This window comes from Haemaphysalis longicornis, unplaced genomic scaffold (genome assembly GCF_048455015.1).
Source record: "Haemaphysalis longicornis isolate Haplotype H1 unplaced genomic scaffold, Haemaphysalis longicornis Haplotype H1 scaffold_4, whole genome shotgun sequence".
NCBI classification, from domain to species: Eukaryota; Metazoa; Arthropoda; class Arachnida; order Ixodida; family Ixodidae; genus Haemaphysalis; species Haemaphysalis longicornis.
In genome coordinates, this window is record NW_027526361.1 from 86,028,090 (window position 1) to 86,045,960 (window position 17,871).

The window sequence follows — 17,871 nt, forward strand, 5'->3', positions numbered from 1 at the left end:
ATGCGCTCGCCCTCGAATGACGTCACACCCCTTTTCGAGGGCAGTTGCAAACCTAATCTTTACGAGGAACACATGGGGGAGGAGGGCTCCCATTGTTCATAGGCGCCTTATCAACCTGCATGTGGTTTCGATGGATGTTTTGTGGTTTTTTCCCCACACGAATACTGAGTTCTATGCTGTACGCCTGCCTAGTCTGACGCATGCGCTCGCCCTCGAATGACGTCACACCCCTTTTCGAGGGCAGTTGCAAACCTAATCTTTACGAGAAACACATGGGGGAGGAGGCCTCCTATTGTTCATAGGCGTCTTATCACCCATCATGTGGTTTCGATGCATGTTTTGTGATTTTTTCTCCACACGACTACTGAGTTCTATGCTGTACGCCTGCCTAGTCTGACGCATGCGCTCGCCCTCGAATGACGTCACACCCCTTTTCGAGGGCAGTTGCAAACCTAATCTTTACGAGAAACACATGGGGGAGGAGGCCTCCTATTGTTCATAGGCGTCTTATCACCCATCATGTGGTTTCGATGCATGTTTTGTGATTTTTTCTCCACACGAATACTGAGTTCTATGCTGTACGCCTGCCTAGTCTGACGCATGCGCTCGCCCTCGAATGACGTCACACCCCTTTTCGAGGGCAGTTGCAAACCTAATCTTTACGAGAAACACATGGGGGAGGAGGCCTCCTATTGTTCATAGGCGTCTTATCACCCATCATGTGGTTTCGATGCATGTTTTGTGATTTTTTCTCCACACGAATACTGAGTTCTATGCTGTACGCCTGCCTAGTCTGACGCATGCGCTCGCCCTCGAATGACGTCACACCCCTTTTCGAGGGCAGTTGCAAACCTAATCTTTACGAGGAACACATGGGGGAGCAGGGCTCCCATTGTTCATAGGCGCCTTATCAACCTGCATGTGGTTTCGATGGATGTTTTGTGGTTTTTTCCCCACACGAATACTGAGTTCTATGCTGTACGCCTGCCTAGTCTGACGCATGCGCTCGCCCTCGAATGACGTCACACCCCTTTTCGAGGGCAGTTGCAAACCTAATCTTTACGAGGAACACATGGGGGAGGAGGGCTCCCATTGTTCATAGGCGCCTTATCAACCTGCATGTGGTTTCGATGGATGTTTTGTGGTTTTTTCCCCACACGAATACTGAGTTCTATGCTGTACGCCTGCCTAGTCTGACGCATGCGCTCGCCCTCGAATGACGTCACACCCCTTTTCGAGGGCAGTTGCAAACCTAATCTTTACGAGGAACACAGGAGGGCTCCCATTGTTCATAGGCGCCTTATCAACCTGCATGTGGTTTCGATGGATGTTTTGTGGTTTTTTCCCCACACGAATACTGAGTTCTATGCTGTACGCCTGCCTAGTCTGACGCATGCGCTCGCCCTCGAATGACGTCACACCCCTTTTCGAGGGCAGTTGCAAACGTAATCTTTACGAGGAACACAGGAGGGCTCCCATTGTTCATAGGCGCCTTATCAACCTGCATGTGGTTTCGATGGATGTTTTGTGGTTTTTTCCCCACACGAATACTGAGTTCTATGCTGTACGCCTGCCTAGTCTGACGCATGCGCTCGCCCTCGAATGACGTCACACCCCTTTTCGAGGGCAGTTGCAAACCTAATCTTTACGAGGAACACATGGGGGAGGAGGGCTCCCATTGTTCATAGGCGCCTTATCAACCTGCATGTGGTTTCGATGGATGTTTTGTGGTTTTTTCCCCACACGAATACTGAGTTCTATGCTGTACGCCTGCCTAGTCTGACGCATGCGCTCGCCCTCGAATGACGTCACACCCCTTTTCGAGGGCAGTTGCAAACCTAATCTTTACGAGGAACACAGGAGGGCTCCCATTGTTCATAGGCGCCTTATCAACCTGCATGTGGTTTCGATGGATGTTTTGTGGTTTTTTCCCCACACGAATACTGAGTTCTATGCTGTACGCCTGCCTAGTCTGACGCATGCGCTCGCCCTCGAATGACGTCACACCCCTTTTCGAGGGCAGTTGCAAACGTAATCTTTACGAGGAACACAGGAGGGCTCCCATTGTTCATAGGCGCCTTATCAACCTGCATGTGGTTTCGATGGATGTTTTGTGGTTTTTTCCCCACACGAATACTGAGTTCTATGCTGTACGCCTGCCTAGTCTGACGCATGCGCTCGCCCTCGAATGACGTCACACCCCTTTTCGAGGGCAGTTGCAAACGTAATCTTTACGAGGAACACAGGAGGGCTCCCATTGTTCATAGGCGCCTTATCAACCTGCATGTGGTTTCGATGGATGTTTTGTGGTTTTTTCCCCACACGAATACTGAGTTCTATGCTGTACGCCTGCCTAGTCTGACGCATGCGCTCGCCCTCGAATGACGTCACACCCCTTTTCGAGGGCAGTTGCAAACCTAATCTTTACGAGAAACACATGGGGGAGGAGGCCTCCTATTGTTCATAGGCGTCTTATCACCCATCATGTGGTTTCGATGCATGTTTTGTGATTTTTTCTCCACACGAATACTGAGTTCTATGCTGTACGCCTGCCTAGTCTGACGCATGCGCTCGCCCTCGAATGACGTCTCACCCCTTTTCGAGGGCAGTTGCAAACCTAATCTTTACGAGAAACACATGGGGGAGGAGGCCTCCTATTGTTCATAGGCGTCTTATCACCCATCATGTGGTTTCGATGCATGTTTTGTGATTTTTTCTCCACACGAATACTGAGTTCTATGCTGTACGCCTGCCTAGTCTGACGCATGCGCTCGCCCTCGAATGACGTCACACCCCTTTTCGAGGGCAGTTGCAAACCTAATCTTTACGAGAAACACATGGGGGAGGAGGCCTCCTATTGTTCATAGGCGTCTTATCACCCATCATGTGGTTTCGATGCATGTTTTGTGATTTTTTCTCCACACGAATACTGAGTTCTATGCTGTACGCCTGCCTAGTCTGACGCATGCGCTCGCCCTCGAATGACGTCACACCCCTTTTCGAGGGCAGTTGCAAACCTAACCTTTACGAGAAACACATGGGGGAGGAGGGCTCCCATTGTTCATAGGCGCCTTATCAACCTGCATGTGGTTTCGATGGATGTTTTGTGGTTTTTCCCCACACGAATACTGAGTTCTATGCTGTACGCCTGCCTAGTCTGACGCATGCGCTCGCCCTCGAATGACGTCACACCCCTTTTCGAGGGCAGTTGCAAACCTAATCTTTACGAGAAACACATGGGGGAGGAGGCCTCCTATTGTTCATAGGCGTCTTATCACCCATCATGTGGTTTCGATGCATGTTTTGTGATTTTTTCTCCACACGAATACTGAGTTCTATGCTGTACGCCTGCCTAGTCTGACGCATGCGCTCGCCCTCGAATGACGTCACACCCCTTTTCGAGGGCAGTTGCAAACCTAATCTTTACGAGAAACACATGGGGGAGGAGGGCTCCCATTGTTCATAGGCGCCTTATCAACCTGCATGTGGTTTCGATGGATGTTTTGTGGTTTTTTCCCCACACGAATACTGAGTTCTATGCTGTACGCCTGCCTAGTCTGACGCATGCGCTCGCCCTCGAATGACGTCACACCCCTTTTCGAGGGCAGTTGCAAACCTAATCTTTACGAGAAACACATGGGGGAGGAGGCCTCCTATTGTTCATAGGCGTCTTATCACCCATCATGTGGTTTCGATGCATGTTTTGTGATTTTTTCTCCACACGAATACTGAGTTCTATGCTGTACGCCTGCCTAGTCTGACGCATGCGCTCGCCCTCGAATGACGTCACACCCCTTTTCGAGGGCAGTTGCAAACCTAATCTTTACGAGAAACACATGGGGGAGGAGGCCTCCTATTGTTCATAGGCGTCTTATCACCCATCATGTGGTTTCGATGCATGTTTTGTGATTTTTTCCCCACACGAATACTGAGTTCTATGCTGTACGCCTGCCTAGTCTGACGCATGCGCTCGCCCTCGAATGACGTCACACCCCTTTTCGAGGGCAGTTGCAAACCTAATCTTTACGAGGAACACATGGGGGAGGAGGGCTCCCATTGTTCATAGGCGCCTTATCAACCTGCATGTGGTTTCGATGGATGTTTTGTGGTTTTTTCCCCACACGAATACTGAGTTCTATGCTGTACGCCTGCCTAGTCTGACGCATGCGCTCGCCCTCGAATGACGTCACACCCCTTTTCGAGGGCAGTTGCAAACCTAATCTTTACGAGAAACACATGGGGGAGGAGGGCTCCCATTGTTCATAGGCGCCTTATCAACCTGCATGTGGTTTCGATGGATGTTTTGTGGTTTTTTCCCCACACGAATACTGAGTTCTATGCTGTACGCCTGCCTAGTCTGACGCATGCGCTCGCCCTCGAATGACGTCACACCCCTTTTCGAGGGCAGTTGCAAACCTAATCTTTACGAGAAACACATGGGGGAGGAGGCCTCCTATTGTTCATAGGCGTCTTATCACCCATCATGTGGTTTCGATGCATGTTTTGTGATTTTTTCTCCACACGAATACTGAGTTCTATGCTGTACGCCTGCCTAGTCTGACGCATGCGCTCGCCCTCGAATGACGTCACACCCCTTTTCGAGGGCAGTTGCAAACCTAATCTTTACGAGAAACACATGGGGGAGGAGGCCTCCTATTGTTCATAGGCGTCTTATCACCCATCATGTGGTTTCGATGCATGTTTTGTGATTTTTTCCCCACACGAATACTGAGTTCTATGCTGTACGCCTGCCTAGTCTGACGCATGCGCTCGCCCTCGAATGACGTCACACCCCTTTTCGAGGGCAGTTGCAAACCTAATCTTTACGAGGAACACATGGGGGAGGAGGGCTCCCATTGTTCATAGGCGCCTTATCAACCTGCATGTGGTTTCGATGGATGTTTTGTGGTTTTTTCCCCACACGAATACTGAGTTCTATGCTGTACGCCTGCCTAGTCTGACGCATGCGCTCGCCCTCGAATGACGTCACACCCCTTTTCGAGGGCAGTTGCAAACCTAATCTTTACGAGAAACACATGGGGGAGGAGGCCTCCTATTGTTCATAGGCGTCTTATCACCCATCATGTGGTTTCGATGCATGTTTTGTGATTTTTTCTCCACACGAATACTGAGTTCTATGCTGTACGCATACATAGTCTGACGCATGCGCTCGCAGTCTTAGTCGAGACTGCTGGGTCCTGCCCGGGTTTTTTGTTTACGAGACAAAATGTTCCAACTGGAGGCTGACAGCTTCGCTATAAAAGGCCAAGAATTAACAGGGGGGCCGAAAAAGGGTATGAGCCGCCTATAAAGTTTCTGAGGGCATTCTGACACCGCAAAGCCGCTCTTGGCTACGCCCCTCGTATTAGAGTTCAAGACAGGGGCTACGAATACTCAATTAAAATACACATATCGTACTCCTTTTGCGATACAAAAACAAGAACTGCCACATTTATATTAGCTGTTGTCTAAACACAGGGGTAAACACAGCAATTGAGACACCAATTTAGACACCAATCCACGATTGATGCCAATGTGATGCGGTTACCACTCTTCCAGTTCTGCGGTAGATATGAGTTGAGGAACTAAATTAACGTGGGCCGTCCGCATAGATAAAAGATTCTACTACATCTATTACTACTTCAGGTCCATGCCTCTCATGTCTCCGAATTTTTGGGAACGTCCTATAGCGTCATCGCCAATACACCGCCCAAGGGTGTTGCTTCCGAACTGAGAAAAGCTGTCTTGTCTTTCAGGCCCCTTTTAGCATCTGACCCTTCTCATTCATCCACACTTGAAAGAAATCCTTGCCAATCAGTACTTCGTCAATGCAGTCTACGCCACTGGGATTGTTTTGCGAACAGTCTGCCCACATCTTTCAGCAATACGCCCGAACTGTCAAACGTCCACACAAGCCGAGAGACCACTACCGTCTTGTTTTGAACTATTTATTTTTCACGCAATATCACGCCTCTACTACACTGCATTCGACGAAGATGTGGCGCATTGTACTGGACTATACAACGAATTGACCCGCCGCGGTGGCTCAGTGGCTAAGGCGTTGCGCTGCTGAGCACGAAGTCGCGGGTTCGATTCCCGGCCACGGTGGCCGCTTTTCCGATGGAGGCGAAAAGCAAAAACGCCCGTGTGTACGAGATTTCGGCGCACGTTAAAGATCCCCAGGCGGGCAAAATTAATCCGGAGCCCTCGACTCATCGCCTGCGTTGCGTCGGCGCGTTAAACCCTACAATCAATCATACGAAGAAATGGCTCGAACAAGCTGTGCAATCAGCATCAACAGTGACTTTTTATCCTGTTAAGAACTAATCGTCAGAAGATCGCAGAACGTACTACCCTGAACTCTCCCCCCCCCCCCCAGCCCACGTGGCCGCTTGGCCTCTTTTTGGTAAAGGTGTTACAACATATCATTGGCATAACACGGGCCTTAAAGGGATACTGAAGTGCATGAATTTGTCAAATTTGTGCTTCCGTTTGTGTTTGAATTGTATAAACGGGCATTTTAAACACATACGTTTCATCGTTTATCCGGTCTCTCGAGCAAAATTTATTTACTCAAGCTTGAAAGAAGAAATGTAACGTTTGCGGCGACGTTAACAACTACAGCTTTGACGCGAAAAGTCGCGGACATTTCTTGCGATGTGATTGAACGATGCCCAAGATTTTAAAGTTCGTGTATACGCACTTGCGTGTGGGTCACAATTTTTCCTAAAAACATGACTTTGGTAGAATGGGACCATGCATATGTGTCGGAATGTAGTCGTTATTTTTGGAGAGTTGTTCAAACCAGTTTCGGTTTCGGTTCTGTGCAACACGTACATGGTTTCCAACTTTATCTGTGATCAGGCATTAGTGATAATTCAAAAGTCGCCACGCGACCCGCTCTTGCCATGTTTGCTGCAAAAATGGGCGGGATAAGCTTGCCAGCACCACTCAGTGCTGGCAACAATACAATACCATTCAGCGCCGAAGGACGAGCCCTCCGCTCGATCAGCGATACTCAACTGGGAGGCGTACTTCCCACGCCTTCGCAGCGCGCCCGACTCATCTCTGTATTTGCCACAGCCACCGGGTCATAAAAGGTGCGTGGGCACACAGCCAACCCTTGGCCTATTTGAAGGAAAAACTAATCCTGCCAGATTCCAGGGTGTCCAACCCGCACAGTGAGATACGACTCGCGCAGTACTTCAAAACAATAAGCTACGGTAACACGTATAATAGGTATATACATACATTTGTTCACAAATAACAGGCATAGATATTGTTCAAGGAGGCCGACATCGACATGTACATTGCTGCGCCGTTGTTGAATTTTAGGCCTTATAGCTGCTAAGCTGTACATTTCTTGAATAACGCTTGTGCAATGAGCGTCCCCTAGCGCCCACAAACAACTGATCATCAGCGACTGCGTCCCTTCAGGCAGGAAAAACAATCACATATGTGTGGTCGTGCTGCAAACCGGTCTGCTAGTGCACCCCGCAAAAAGTGCTTCCATCACATTGGTTTACACTTTACGAGAATTGTTTCGGTTCATTTTATTCCTTACAGCTTAACTTCACCGACTATTCTACATTTAACGGGCCTTTGGTTTTCTACAAGCGTACTGTAGTCACAGTAGAGTTACGACACAAGAAGCCAGCGACAGTCTTACACGCATTATTACGGAGTGTGCAGTAGACGTCGGGGGCGCGACGGCTAGACAGGATACCGGTAAACTTTCCCAGAAGACGAAAGATCTAATTAGGAAACGGCAAACCATAACAATCTCCACACCAGCTGACAGAATAGAACTAGCGGAGCTTTCGAAGTTAATCAATAAGCGTAAGACAGCGGACATACGGAAGTATAACATGGAGAGGATCGAATATTCTATAAAGAACGGAGGAAGCCTGAAAGCAACAACGAGGTGTCTGGGTGTTGGGAAAAATATGTATGCACTTAAAGACAAGCAAGGGAATATCATCACAAATAGGGATAAAATAGTCATAGTAGCCGAGGAGTTCTATAGAGATCTCTACAGCAGCCGGGACATCCAGGATAATGCCGAACGAGAAAGTAGTTCAGAGGAGATAGACATCCCACCAGTAATGACAGAAGTAAGGAAGGCTTTGAAAGAAATGAAAGGGCGCAAAGCACCTGGCGAGGATCAGATAACAGCTAACCGCTTGAAGGATGGCGGGGAAATTGTACTTGAAAAACTGGCCAACCTGTATACGCAATGCCTAATGACCGCAAGTGTACCGGAATCTTGGAAGAACGCGAACATCATCCTAATCCATAAGAAAGGCGACATGAAAGACTTGAAAAATAACAGGCCGATCAGCTTATTGTCAGTCGTCTACAAGGTATTTACCAAGGTAATCACTAACCGAATCTCTGCAACCTTAGATTTCAGTCAACCTAAAGAACATGCAGGGTTCCGTAAAGGCTATTCAACAATGAACCATATTCACACGATCAATCAGGGGATAGAGAAGTGTGCTGAGTATACTAAACCCCTATATATAGCCTTCATAGATTATGAGAAAGCATTTGACTCGGTCGAAACCCCACAGCGGTTTGAGATAGGTGGCGAGGCAGTGGAAGTGATAAGCGAATATATCTACTTAGGCCAAGTTGTGACCACGGATCCCAACCATGAGGCAGAGATAATTAGAAGGATAAGAATAGGCGGGAGTGCATACGGCAGGCATTCTCAGATAATGAATAGCAGTTTACCATTGTCCCTGAAGAAAAAAGTGTATGACAGCTGCATCTCACCGGTACTCACACTCACCTAGAGGCAGAAACTTGGAGGCTCACTAAGAGGGTTCACCTTAAATTGAGGACGACTCAGCGAGCAATGGAACGGAAGATGATACATGTAACATTAAGGAACAAGAAGAGAGCGGAGTGGGTCAGGGAACAAACGCGTGTTAAGGACAAATTAGTAGAAATTAAGAAGAAGAAATGGACCTGGGCAACCGTTGGTCATTAAGGGTAACTAAGTAGATCCCTAGAGAAGGCAAGCGTTGCAGGTGGCGGCAGAAAGTTATTTGGGCAGATGAGATCAAGAAGTTTGCACTGATAAATTGGCCGGAGTTAGCACAGGGCTGGGATAATTGGAGAATAATGGGAGAGGCCTTTGTCTTGCACTTGGCGTAGATAGGCTGATGATGATGATGATGATGATGATGATGGCTGTAGTCTAGCAGGCATATGGAGCTTACAATTCCCACAAAGTCAGCGAGGCGTCGTAAGTCAATAGTATTTACCTGTGCATACGCGCTAGTGTGAAGTCATTTCGACTTGCTCGCCTTTACTAAGCTGAATAAGATCTACAAAGTAACAAAATAAAGCCACATTTTTTCGGAAACAAATCTTGCAAGGGCTCAGGCTTCCGTGCGCGATCGAGTTGCGACGACCCGCCGAAGGCCGGCCGACTGATTTTGTCGGCGCTGTAATTGGCAGGTCGGCGAGCCACGCAATCGGCGCAGTCAAGCCAATCCGAAAGAGTACGCGTCATAGGAAACGTCATCGGGAACCCGCAAGAATGGAGCAGAAAAGAGATCAGCAATTCGGAATTTATTTTTCGACTAAAATTTACGTGAACGCACCCGGAGTGGTCGAAGCATGGCAATGGGAGTCCGGACTTTATCCTGCCCAACTAATCTCACAATGCTTACAAATCACTTTAGTGTCCCTTTAAAGCCATTTTATTATTATTTTTTTGGGGGGGAGGGAGGGTTGGGGGGTGGGGGGGGGGCACACAAACTCCGCACAGCGCGCAGGGTGCAGGGACAACGCTATTGTTCAGGAGACTTTAGACGAAAGAGCGAATCGCTTGACACTTCCCAGATTAACATTGTGACCACTTCGTGGAATCCCCATCTCGTATGCAAGCTCACCAAAGATCCACAGAACACTTATAGTTCTGGCGACACAAAGAAGACTATTTTGTACATACACTATATTTCACGGGTAAACAATTTCGTTCGGCAACTCGACGTGTTTGCACAAGAAAAAAAGCTGCCCAAAAGCGGTATTACCGGTCATAATTTGATGTGATGTTTTGTACCTGCCAGGGAATCCCGCCTAGGATTGTCATCAGAAACTGGTCGAGCATCCGACTGCCGTCTCCCTCCTCGGTCCGGCCCAACCAGTCGTTGTGCGGGGCGCCCACTTTGCCAACGACTTTACTCCTCGTCAAGAATGCCATGCAGGACCACTGCGCGCATGCGCAGAGAAGCTTAGCAAACGCTGCCTCGATGTGACAGCCGCAAGCCTAGCTGATGGATGAGCGCGTTTTAGCCTTACCGCGCGAATGACCACATCGCTAAATTTGTGTCTCGGCATTGTGACATTAGAGAGTTTTAGCTGACCGTTTTTGACGGTCCGCTCCGGTAGCGGCGTCCTGCTCAGCGCAACCGGAGCCAATGCCGTTCGCCGCCGAGCGCACTACCAGGCATGCGCAGTGGCCCTCGCGCTTGCTATCGGAGCGGTGCGGAGCGTGAAAAACGGTCAGCTACAACTCCCTATTATCACTTGCTCTGTCAGTTTTCAGGGCTGCGGCCCCACCAAACGTGGTAATCGTCCTTCGCATATCAGTAGAACTCTGTGGCTGAGGCGTTGTGCTGCTCAGCCCAAGGACGCGGGTTCGCTTCCCGGCCGCGGCGGCCGCTTCTCTGATGGAGGCGAAAAGCGAAAACGCCCGTGTGTTCGAGATTTCAACGCACGTTAACGATCCAGAGGTGGTCAAAATTAATCCGGAGCCTTCCGCTACGGCGCGCCTCATCTCCCGTGCAGCGTCGGCGCGTTAATCATCATCATCATAGCCTATCTACACCAACTGCAGTGCAAAGGACCCCCCCATAGGTCTCCAATTATCCCTGTCCTGTGCTAACTGCGACCAATCTATCCAAGCCGGAATCAACGAATTACTACACAGCTTCGCTATTAAAACCACCGAGGTGAGGTCGCCATGTTACAAGCTATTTCAGCGGTCGAACGGGTCTGCGGGAAAGGCGTAACAAGCGATTTAATTTCAGCTTCTTTGTTCATATGAATAATATAACTCTGATAGAACTACATAACACTGTGTTAAATTGCAGCTTTATTGTATTGTAACATGCTCCACGTAGATATTAGGCCAATATTCCCAGAAACCCTATTAGAGTGGGAATTCTCGGATAAATTTGTCGGAAGCCATCTAGCCATACCCGAACCTTTAAAGTCGGCCCCACCACTATACACGAATGCAATGTTGCAAACGTTTTTTAGGTACAATATAAGCACTCATATACTGAGGTAGCCAGGCCCTAGATATTTTCGCTGGATAACTCCGTAATCCGCCATGGTTTAATATAAAACGCTGTAAACCGAGCCAGGTTAACGTTTGTTTGACTACTCTAAGCAAACTCATTGCTGGTGAGGCATTTTTAGAGGCAATATAAAGAGTGATATCGGTTGTGAAGACCCTAGCGCCTTTTGTGTACCCTTCTCGCAAGAGCTCATCTATCGTTACAAGGCGGCATACACTAAGCGCCTTTGAAGTCAGCTTCACCCCTTCACACAAGTGAAATGTTCAAAAGACAGGTTTAGAAGAAATATCTTCCGTCCTATATGAAAATATGACCGCCCTAGGGATTAGCATTTTCTGGTGAGGCGATTGTGCGCCGCATCAAGTGTTACAGACCGACGGGCGGGTTTCAAGTTTAGTCCAAAAAATGTGTATACAATTATGTAGGATTTATTTGGTACCTATCCGGGCAAGACCACAACCCCTACCGTTGCAAAGCACTACTACCTTTCGTCTCCTTATAGTGGTTAACGCCAGAGTTAACATAGTATTATTGGTTTTAAATCTTCGCTGGCTGCTTATGGGTGACCGTTAATAAGCATGCTCAGAAAGTAGTCTTAGCGGACACAGTGTCCGCGGCGGTGAATTAATGATTAAAATAAGTTGTGCTGACGAGCACGCCGGTTCGAGGGCTGTTAGGGATTGCCACTGCAGGCGAAGCAAACGAAGATTCTCTAGTGGCTTCACCTTATGCTCCCTTCACGCAGCCTGTTATGCGCCTCGTAGCACAATTGCAGTGTCGGTCTTACTCCACCTTGGGGATTTCCCCTAAATCTGTTCGGTTAACCCCTGTCCTTCACTTCGAGTTGTTGATCAATTCGCTCTCGCGCTACAAACGACTAGCCTCCTGGTTAGCTCAGTTGGTAGAGCGACTGCTCCGGTTAAGCGGTGGTCCCGGGTTCGAATCCTGGACCAGGACTAATTTTTCTTCAACTGCGAAGTTTCTGAGAAAGCTTTATAGCTTTCCTTTGGTATGGCTGCATTTAGGTGGATGTCAAATTTTCCTTCGCAGAATCTTACTCCACCTTGGGGATTTCCCCTAAATCTGTTCGTTTAACGGTCTTACCATTGTACGTTCACATTCGATTACATCTGAGAAAACGTGAAGCAGCTTCCGTCCGAACTTCTAGTAGTAAAACCACAGCATATCTATTTTGTTTCAAACCTAGTATAGCCACCACTGGCAGCTGCCGCTCATAACGAAAACAACCAGCTGGAATTGCCAGGGCACTTCGTCTACATAAAAAAGCTCCAAAGCGACTGTTGGCCTATAGCCATGGGTAATGCCCTTGCCGTCGCCTTTTGCGGAAGTGTCAGTGCACGTTAGGACACAAACATTTTACGATGGGTTGGTTTTACTAAAAGAATCTCATGCGCCCCACAAAAAGTCTGGTCGTTGCTGTACTTACGATGCCGAGACCGGTGGTGCAGATCTGGACGACGTCCGTGTATATCACCGATACGATGCCACCCAGGGACGTGTAAAAGAGGATGACGCCAACGGCCGCCACCATAGCCACAGTGGGGTTTAGTTCAGAAATGATAGACACGGTGTCGCCTGCAGGGAAGCGCCAATCTTGAGTTTAGTGGAATATTGCGTAGCTCCCTCATTTCGTGCTCCAATAAAATAACTGTCTAGTTGCCGGTTTGACCTCGTGGTATCGCGAGCCCACAGTGGACAACTTTAACGGCCGCGGTGGCTCAGTGGCTACGGTATTGGGCTGTGGAGCCTAAGGACGCGGGTTCGCATCCCGGCCGCAGCGGCCGTTTTTCTGATGGAGGCGAAAAACGAAAATTCCCGTGGGTTCGAGACTTCGTCGCACGTTAAAGATCCCCAGGTTGTCAAAATTAATCCCGAGCCCTCTCCTACAGCGCGGCTCATCGCCTGTGTAGCGTCTGCGCGTTAAACCCCACAATCAATCAGAGTGGAAGACTTCCTTCATTCATTCACCAGCCAGCGCATTCATGCACGACACCGATAGAGGCACACTCACAGTCACAGACGCACGCACAAATATGGTTTTGCTTACCCTCAAGGGCGCAGCGAACACCGCAGCGCCAAGTTAACCGCAGGCTCAGTATTCGCATAAACGAATGGGGAACATAGATGAATGATAATAAATGGGATATGATCACAGTGAGGAAACGAAGCCCTGTTGTCACACCTCGTGTCACTTCTGGAGGCACAATATTACGCAGGACACCTCTGTGACGTCATTGGTTGGCACAGCTATTCTGGACGCTGTTACAAGGAACGAATGATCATTGTTTTCCTCGAATTCCCGGTCACATTTCATAAACGTGTACGCTCTCTTTCTAAACCACTGTCCGGGTCCTACAATGGCAGGCCTGCTATTGGTGAATAATAGCCACAAAGCCCCGTCCTCAATCATGCCTCTAGTAACCCTTCACAAGATAGGTACAGCGGAACTGAGCACGTCGTCAAGTCATACAGCACGCCTGTTGGCCCTGTGGGCGAAATGTCGTATAACCTTCCTGGGGCGGACGGCCCAGCGGGAAATGTTGACCTGCTTGGCTGTTTTCATAGTGTTCCAACCAGCTTTGAGCCATCTTTCAGGAGGTACCAAAACAAGTACTTAGCTTCTAGCAGCCCTCCACGTGGCATTTTCACAACGACAGTAATGAGAGGTTTTGTGAGGGACGTTCCCTACCGGCTGACCAGAAAAACGGCGCCATCTATTATAACACTTGCCGATGCAACTCCCTGTCGTTCAGCCCAAATAGGAGATTTCTCCAGCTCACCGCCACTGCTACGTACGCTCCGTGTGTTAAATCGCGTTGCTCCCGTTTTGAAGTAGAACGTGGAAGTGGCGGTAACTTGTTCCTGCGGTAACTTGTTCCATAACTTTCTCCCCTGAAACAAATCAAGGGTAAGGTTTTGTGTGCTGAGAATGAGGCCGCGGGGTTCTGTTCCAGGTGCCTAGCTTTCTTTTGCTGATGGAGGTGAAAATTTAGATCTCCCCCGTGTCCACCTTATAGCCATGCTGATGGTCTGAATTAAATATAGACTATTACGAAGCTCCTCTGCTAAGTGATGGATAGGAGCGTAAATAGCTACGTTGAACGTTTTCACTTTCCATCATCATCATAATCATCTTCACCACCACCACCAGCCTATTCACGCCCACTTCAGGGCAAAGGATTCTCCCATTTTCTCCAATTACTTTCACTTCCAATCTATTCAGTTTCCAATCACTGACCAAATGAGGGAGAATGATAGCCTAAGAAGAATGTTTTAAGCGGCAGAGCTTGTTTTGTGCTTGGCCAAAGCCTTTTCCAGAATGACGACTACAGGTGAGGGAAGTGCGTTGGGCTTGGACGTGAAACGGCACATTACATGCAAAGTTTCCTATCAAGTCGTCAAGACCCATTCGAGGGACATTAACGCACGGAGTATAGCGTTCCGCCTATAAAACATGCAACTAGCATTTTAGTTCTTTTTGGTGAGGGTATAAGCAACGGTCTTCCATTATCGCACTCCAATGGTCCATTCTTTACTAAGCACTGGCTCTGTTATCTTAATACGCCACACCGCAAAAGCCGCACATTTTCGAACAAATTATTGCGGCTATCTCTTAGAGCTCTGCTTCTGTTGTCTTAATACGTGATAGCGCGAAAGCTGCACATTTTCTAACAAATTATTGTGGCCATTTCTTCGAGAACAAAAATGTTCAACACAGTTATGTACGGCTGTGGAGACAGTCTTCAACTCCCCACGGCCTGGTGCAAAGGAGATTCGCAGCTTCAGTTTCTCACCGAGCGCGGACAAGTTGCAGGCCGTCCACAAGAGTTCACCACAGACCGCTGGTACGCAGAGCAGCACGGCGATCCAGGGTCCATAGTACTGCTGGAAAGGGTCCAGCATGGTGACGGCCTTGGTTGGCCGCACCTTGTCGGCGAATAGCGCCCCACCTGCACGTTTATGGCGCGTAAGCATCTTTGTACGTGAGAATGATGTAGGTGACATGTCAGCAGTTGCACGTTACTTCCCACGGCTCCCGATGAAATCTAGCTGAACGCCGTGCGACAAATAAGGCGAGAAGGTACCGCGTTCTGTAGCAGAACTAAGTACTGCCAACGTGACTGCTAAACAAAGTTTGCGGGGTGAGTGATGATCAGTTTACAATAAGAGCGTGGGGGGGGGGGGGGAGGGGGGGAAGAAGGCTACCGTAGCGCACACCTTCTGTGAACGTCGTAACGATGTGATACGTACGTCCAGAGTGGGGAGGAATGGAAGGGACTAGTTGTGAAACTAGTATAACTGAATTATTCGTGGCGCCTTGCGTAAGGACTGGAAAACGGCCTTAACTTTTGCTTTGCACGGCAGAAATGAGCGTGAGAAGACGGACACTCAAAGAATTAAAAAAAAATCAAAGCCGTTCCACTCAATGTGAAAGCTGTCGGAAGTGCAGAGCAGTGATTCACCATCATGGGCTGTACCACCGTTATCCGCTTACTGCTACCACCCCAGGCAATTCAAATTCCCCGCCTTCGCAGAGCTCGCGCGCCTCCTGCCTGAAACTGCGCCAGCAAGAATTCTGTTCTGTTTGTGCTTTTCTCCCCGCACGTGCCGTTGTTGAACTGCCACATTTTGCGTTTACAATCGTAAAAACCAACCCAACGGTAGTCCTTAACTAAATGAACGCTGGCGCTGCCGGTTAATCACGTCTATTTTTCATCAAATGTACCTATAGTTTTCTTTGCGCTAAGCAACGGGAAGATGTATGACAAGCGCTATCGTTTCAACGAGTTTCGAACGCTTATGACTATATAAACCGCTTGGCTTTCGAAGCCTCTGGTGTACGCTGCGAATAACACCATTACCCCGGGACGTCGCCTTGGTGCTCCATATACTTGGTTCGAGCGAGCGAGCTAGGACGACAAGGCGAGCGCCTAAAGTGCTCTGTACTTAAAATCTAGGGGAGCGGTGGGGTTTACGGCAGACATAATTTTCGTAATACGGCTTGTCAGAAGAAACACATCCTTCCTCAAAGTCATCAGAATAACGTAGCTTGGTAAAGAGAATACGAAATCGGCCAGCTAGTGGGACAAGGCACCGTTGAATGGTCTGGGGTTTCATACATGTGGGACACTCTGAAGTTCGTGAAAACTTTTTCGGCACTCATAAAGACATTCTTTATGCTAATGTTGGGGAAAAGCATCCCTCAAGGATTAGGATCATGTGTATCACGATGGCGATGCGGAAAAGTCCGAGTTTCACTTCATTAGCGCCGGTATTGAAGATAATCACTGATCACTTACCGATCACCAGGCTGATGGCGTAGCCGAGTGGAGCCTGGCACCAGGCAAGGCCCAAGTCGAAGACAGCTTCAGCCGTCCCGTTTATGTAGCCTGCGCCGACCCAAGTCGCTGCACCGCAGGGGGCCAAAGCTCAAATTGCTCACTACAGAAATCTTATCCCGGAAAATAAACGCTTCATTCCCATGGAAACCATTGCTGCGACGACTTTGTGTACAAGCGGTACAGAACAACTGAAGTAATTGTTTTGGTGCTAGGCCCGGCCATGATATTTATTACAGCTTCAGTATTTGAAATCAGTCGCAACTTGATGGACGAGTTATACCTGAGCTGAATTTCGGAGCGAAACACTTTTATCGCACTGCAACCTGTAGGTACCTCCTCTTTTTTATCATTGCAGTGACGCGCGAAGTCCGTGCCCGACGGCACACTTATCAGCCGAGCCGGTGGTAACACGCTCGCTTGCCTGGCGCAAGTAATAAACATACACCTCCATTACATGAGTCGCGTCGGTTGTAAGCAGCCTTATGACCCTCAAAGTCACTCAAAAACATTGGTTGTCCTGGAAAATTTATTACTTCATTCTTTAGATTAGGCGCCCATGATCATTCTAGCCAAATCGTAGATGCCAGCGTGAAGTAATGCCACCAAGTAGCTCGTTTGAGTGAAATATTCTTCTAGAGACTTTCATAAAGAGCCTGAGCAAACCCACGCATTCCGGTGTGTTTTTAAGTATTTTCGGAAATACTAAGGAGAATATAATTATGGGCCCCGGACGCACCGGTCATGGAGGCGATGCCTAGTGCCACGGGAAGGCTGCGGTTGGCAACCAAGAGGTACAGCAAGAGCTCGTTGGGAGTCTTGTTACCGCGCGGCCTGGACCCCGGAATATGTGACTGTAGGCGTTCGCTGCAAAGAATGAGAGACAAACAGCTATGCATGAGGTGATTCCTCAGGACGACGTCGGAACGATTTTGTTTTACCGGGAACCGCACCTCTCACTTTCTTCTCCTTTGAAACGCATTTTTTTTTTACATATTCTGCTGCCTGAGTGCATGCAATAAGATACGTACGTCCAATGTTGCCGAATTGTCTAAGGAAGGGGCTACTTTGACCCGACCCGGATCTGCAGTTCGAAGTTCAGATATTAGTGACCGCAGTGCGATATATTTAACCCGCTGAGGTGGCTCAGGGGCTAAAGCGTTGCGCTGCTGAGCCCAAGGACGCGGGATCGA

General features: G+C 48.6%; 1 protein-coding gene across 1 annotated transcript; it reads right to left on the reverse strand.

Moving 5' to 3' along the window:
• Positions 1–10,042: 10,042 nt before the first annotated feature.
• Positions 10,043–17,352, reverse strand: LOC144179810 (high-affinity choline transporter 1-like). Its single transcript, XM_077708245.1, has 5 exons — positions 17,349–17,352; positions 16,640–16,747; positions 15,134–15,289; positions 12,766–12,914; positions 10,043–10,225 (listed from the first exon to the last, which is right to left on the reverse strand). The coding sequence occupies exons 1-5, from the start codon at positions 17,350–17,352 to the stop codon at positions 10,043–10,045; spliced, it is 600 nt and encodes a 199-aa protein (XP_077564371.1).
• Positions 17,353–17,871: the final 519 nt, after the last annotated feature.

What these genes read in the sequence shown, in the direction of transcription:
- LOC144179810 (XM_077708245.1), bottom strand. An exon ending in CGCCATCAGCCTGGTGATCG is followed by an intron (nt 15,290 to 16,639) that starts GTAAGTGATCAG and finishes ATAAACGTGCAG; the next exon opens with GTGGGGCGCTATTCGCCGAC. An exon ending in GCACCACCGGTCTCGGCATC is followed by an intron (nt 10,226 to 12,765) that starts GTAAGTACAGCA and finishes GCATGCGCGCAG; the next exon opens with TGGTCCTGCATGGCATTCTT.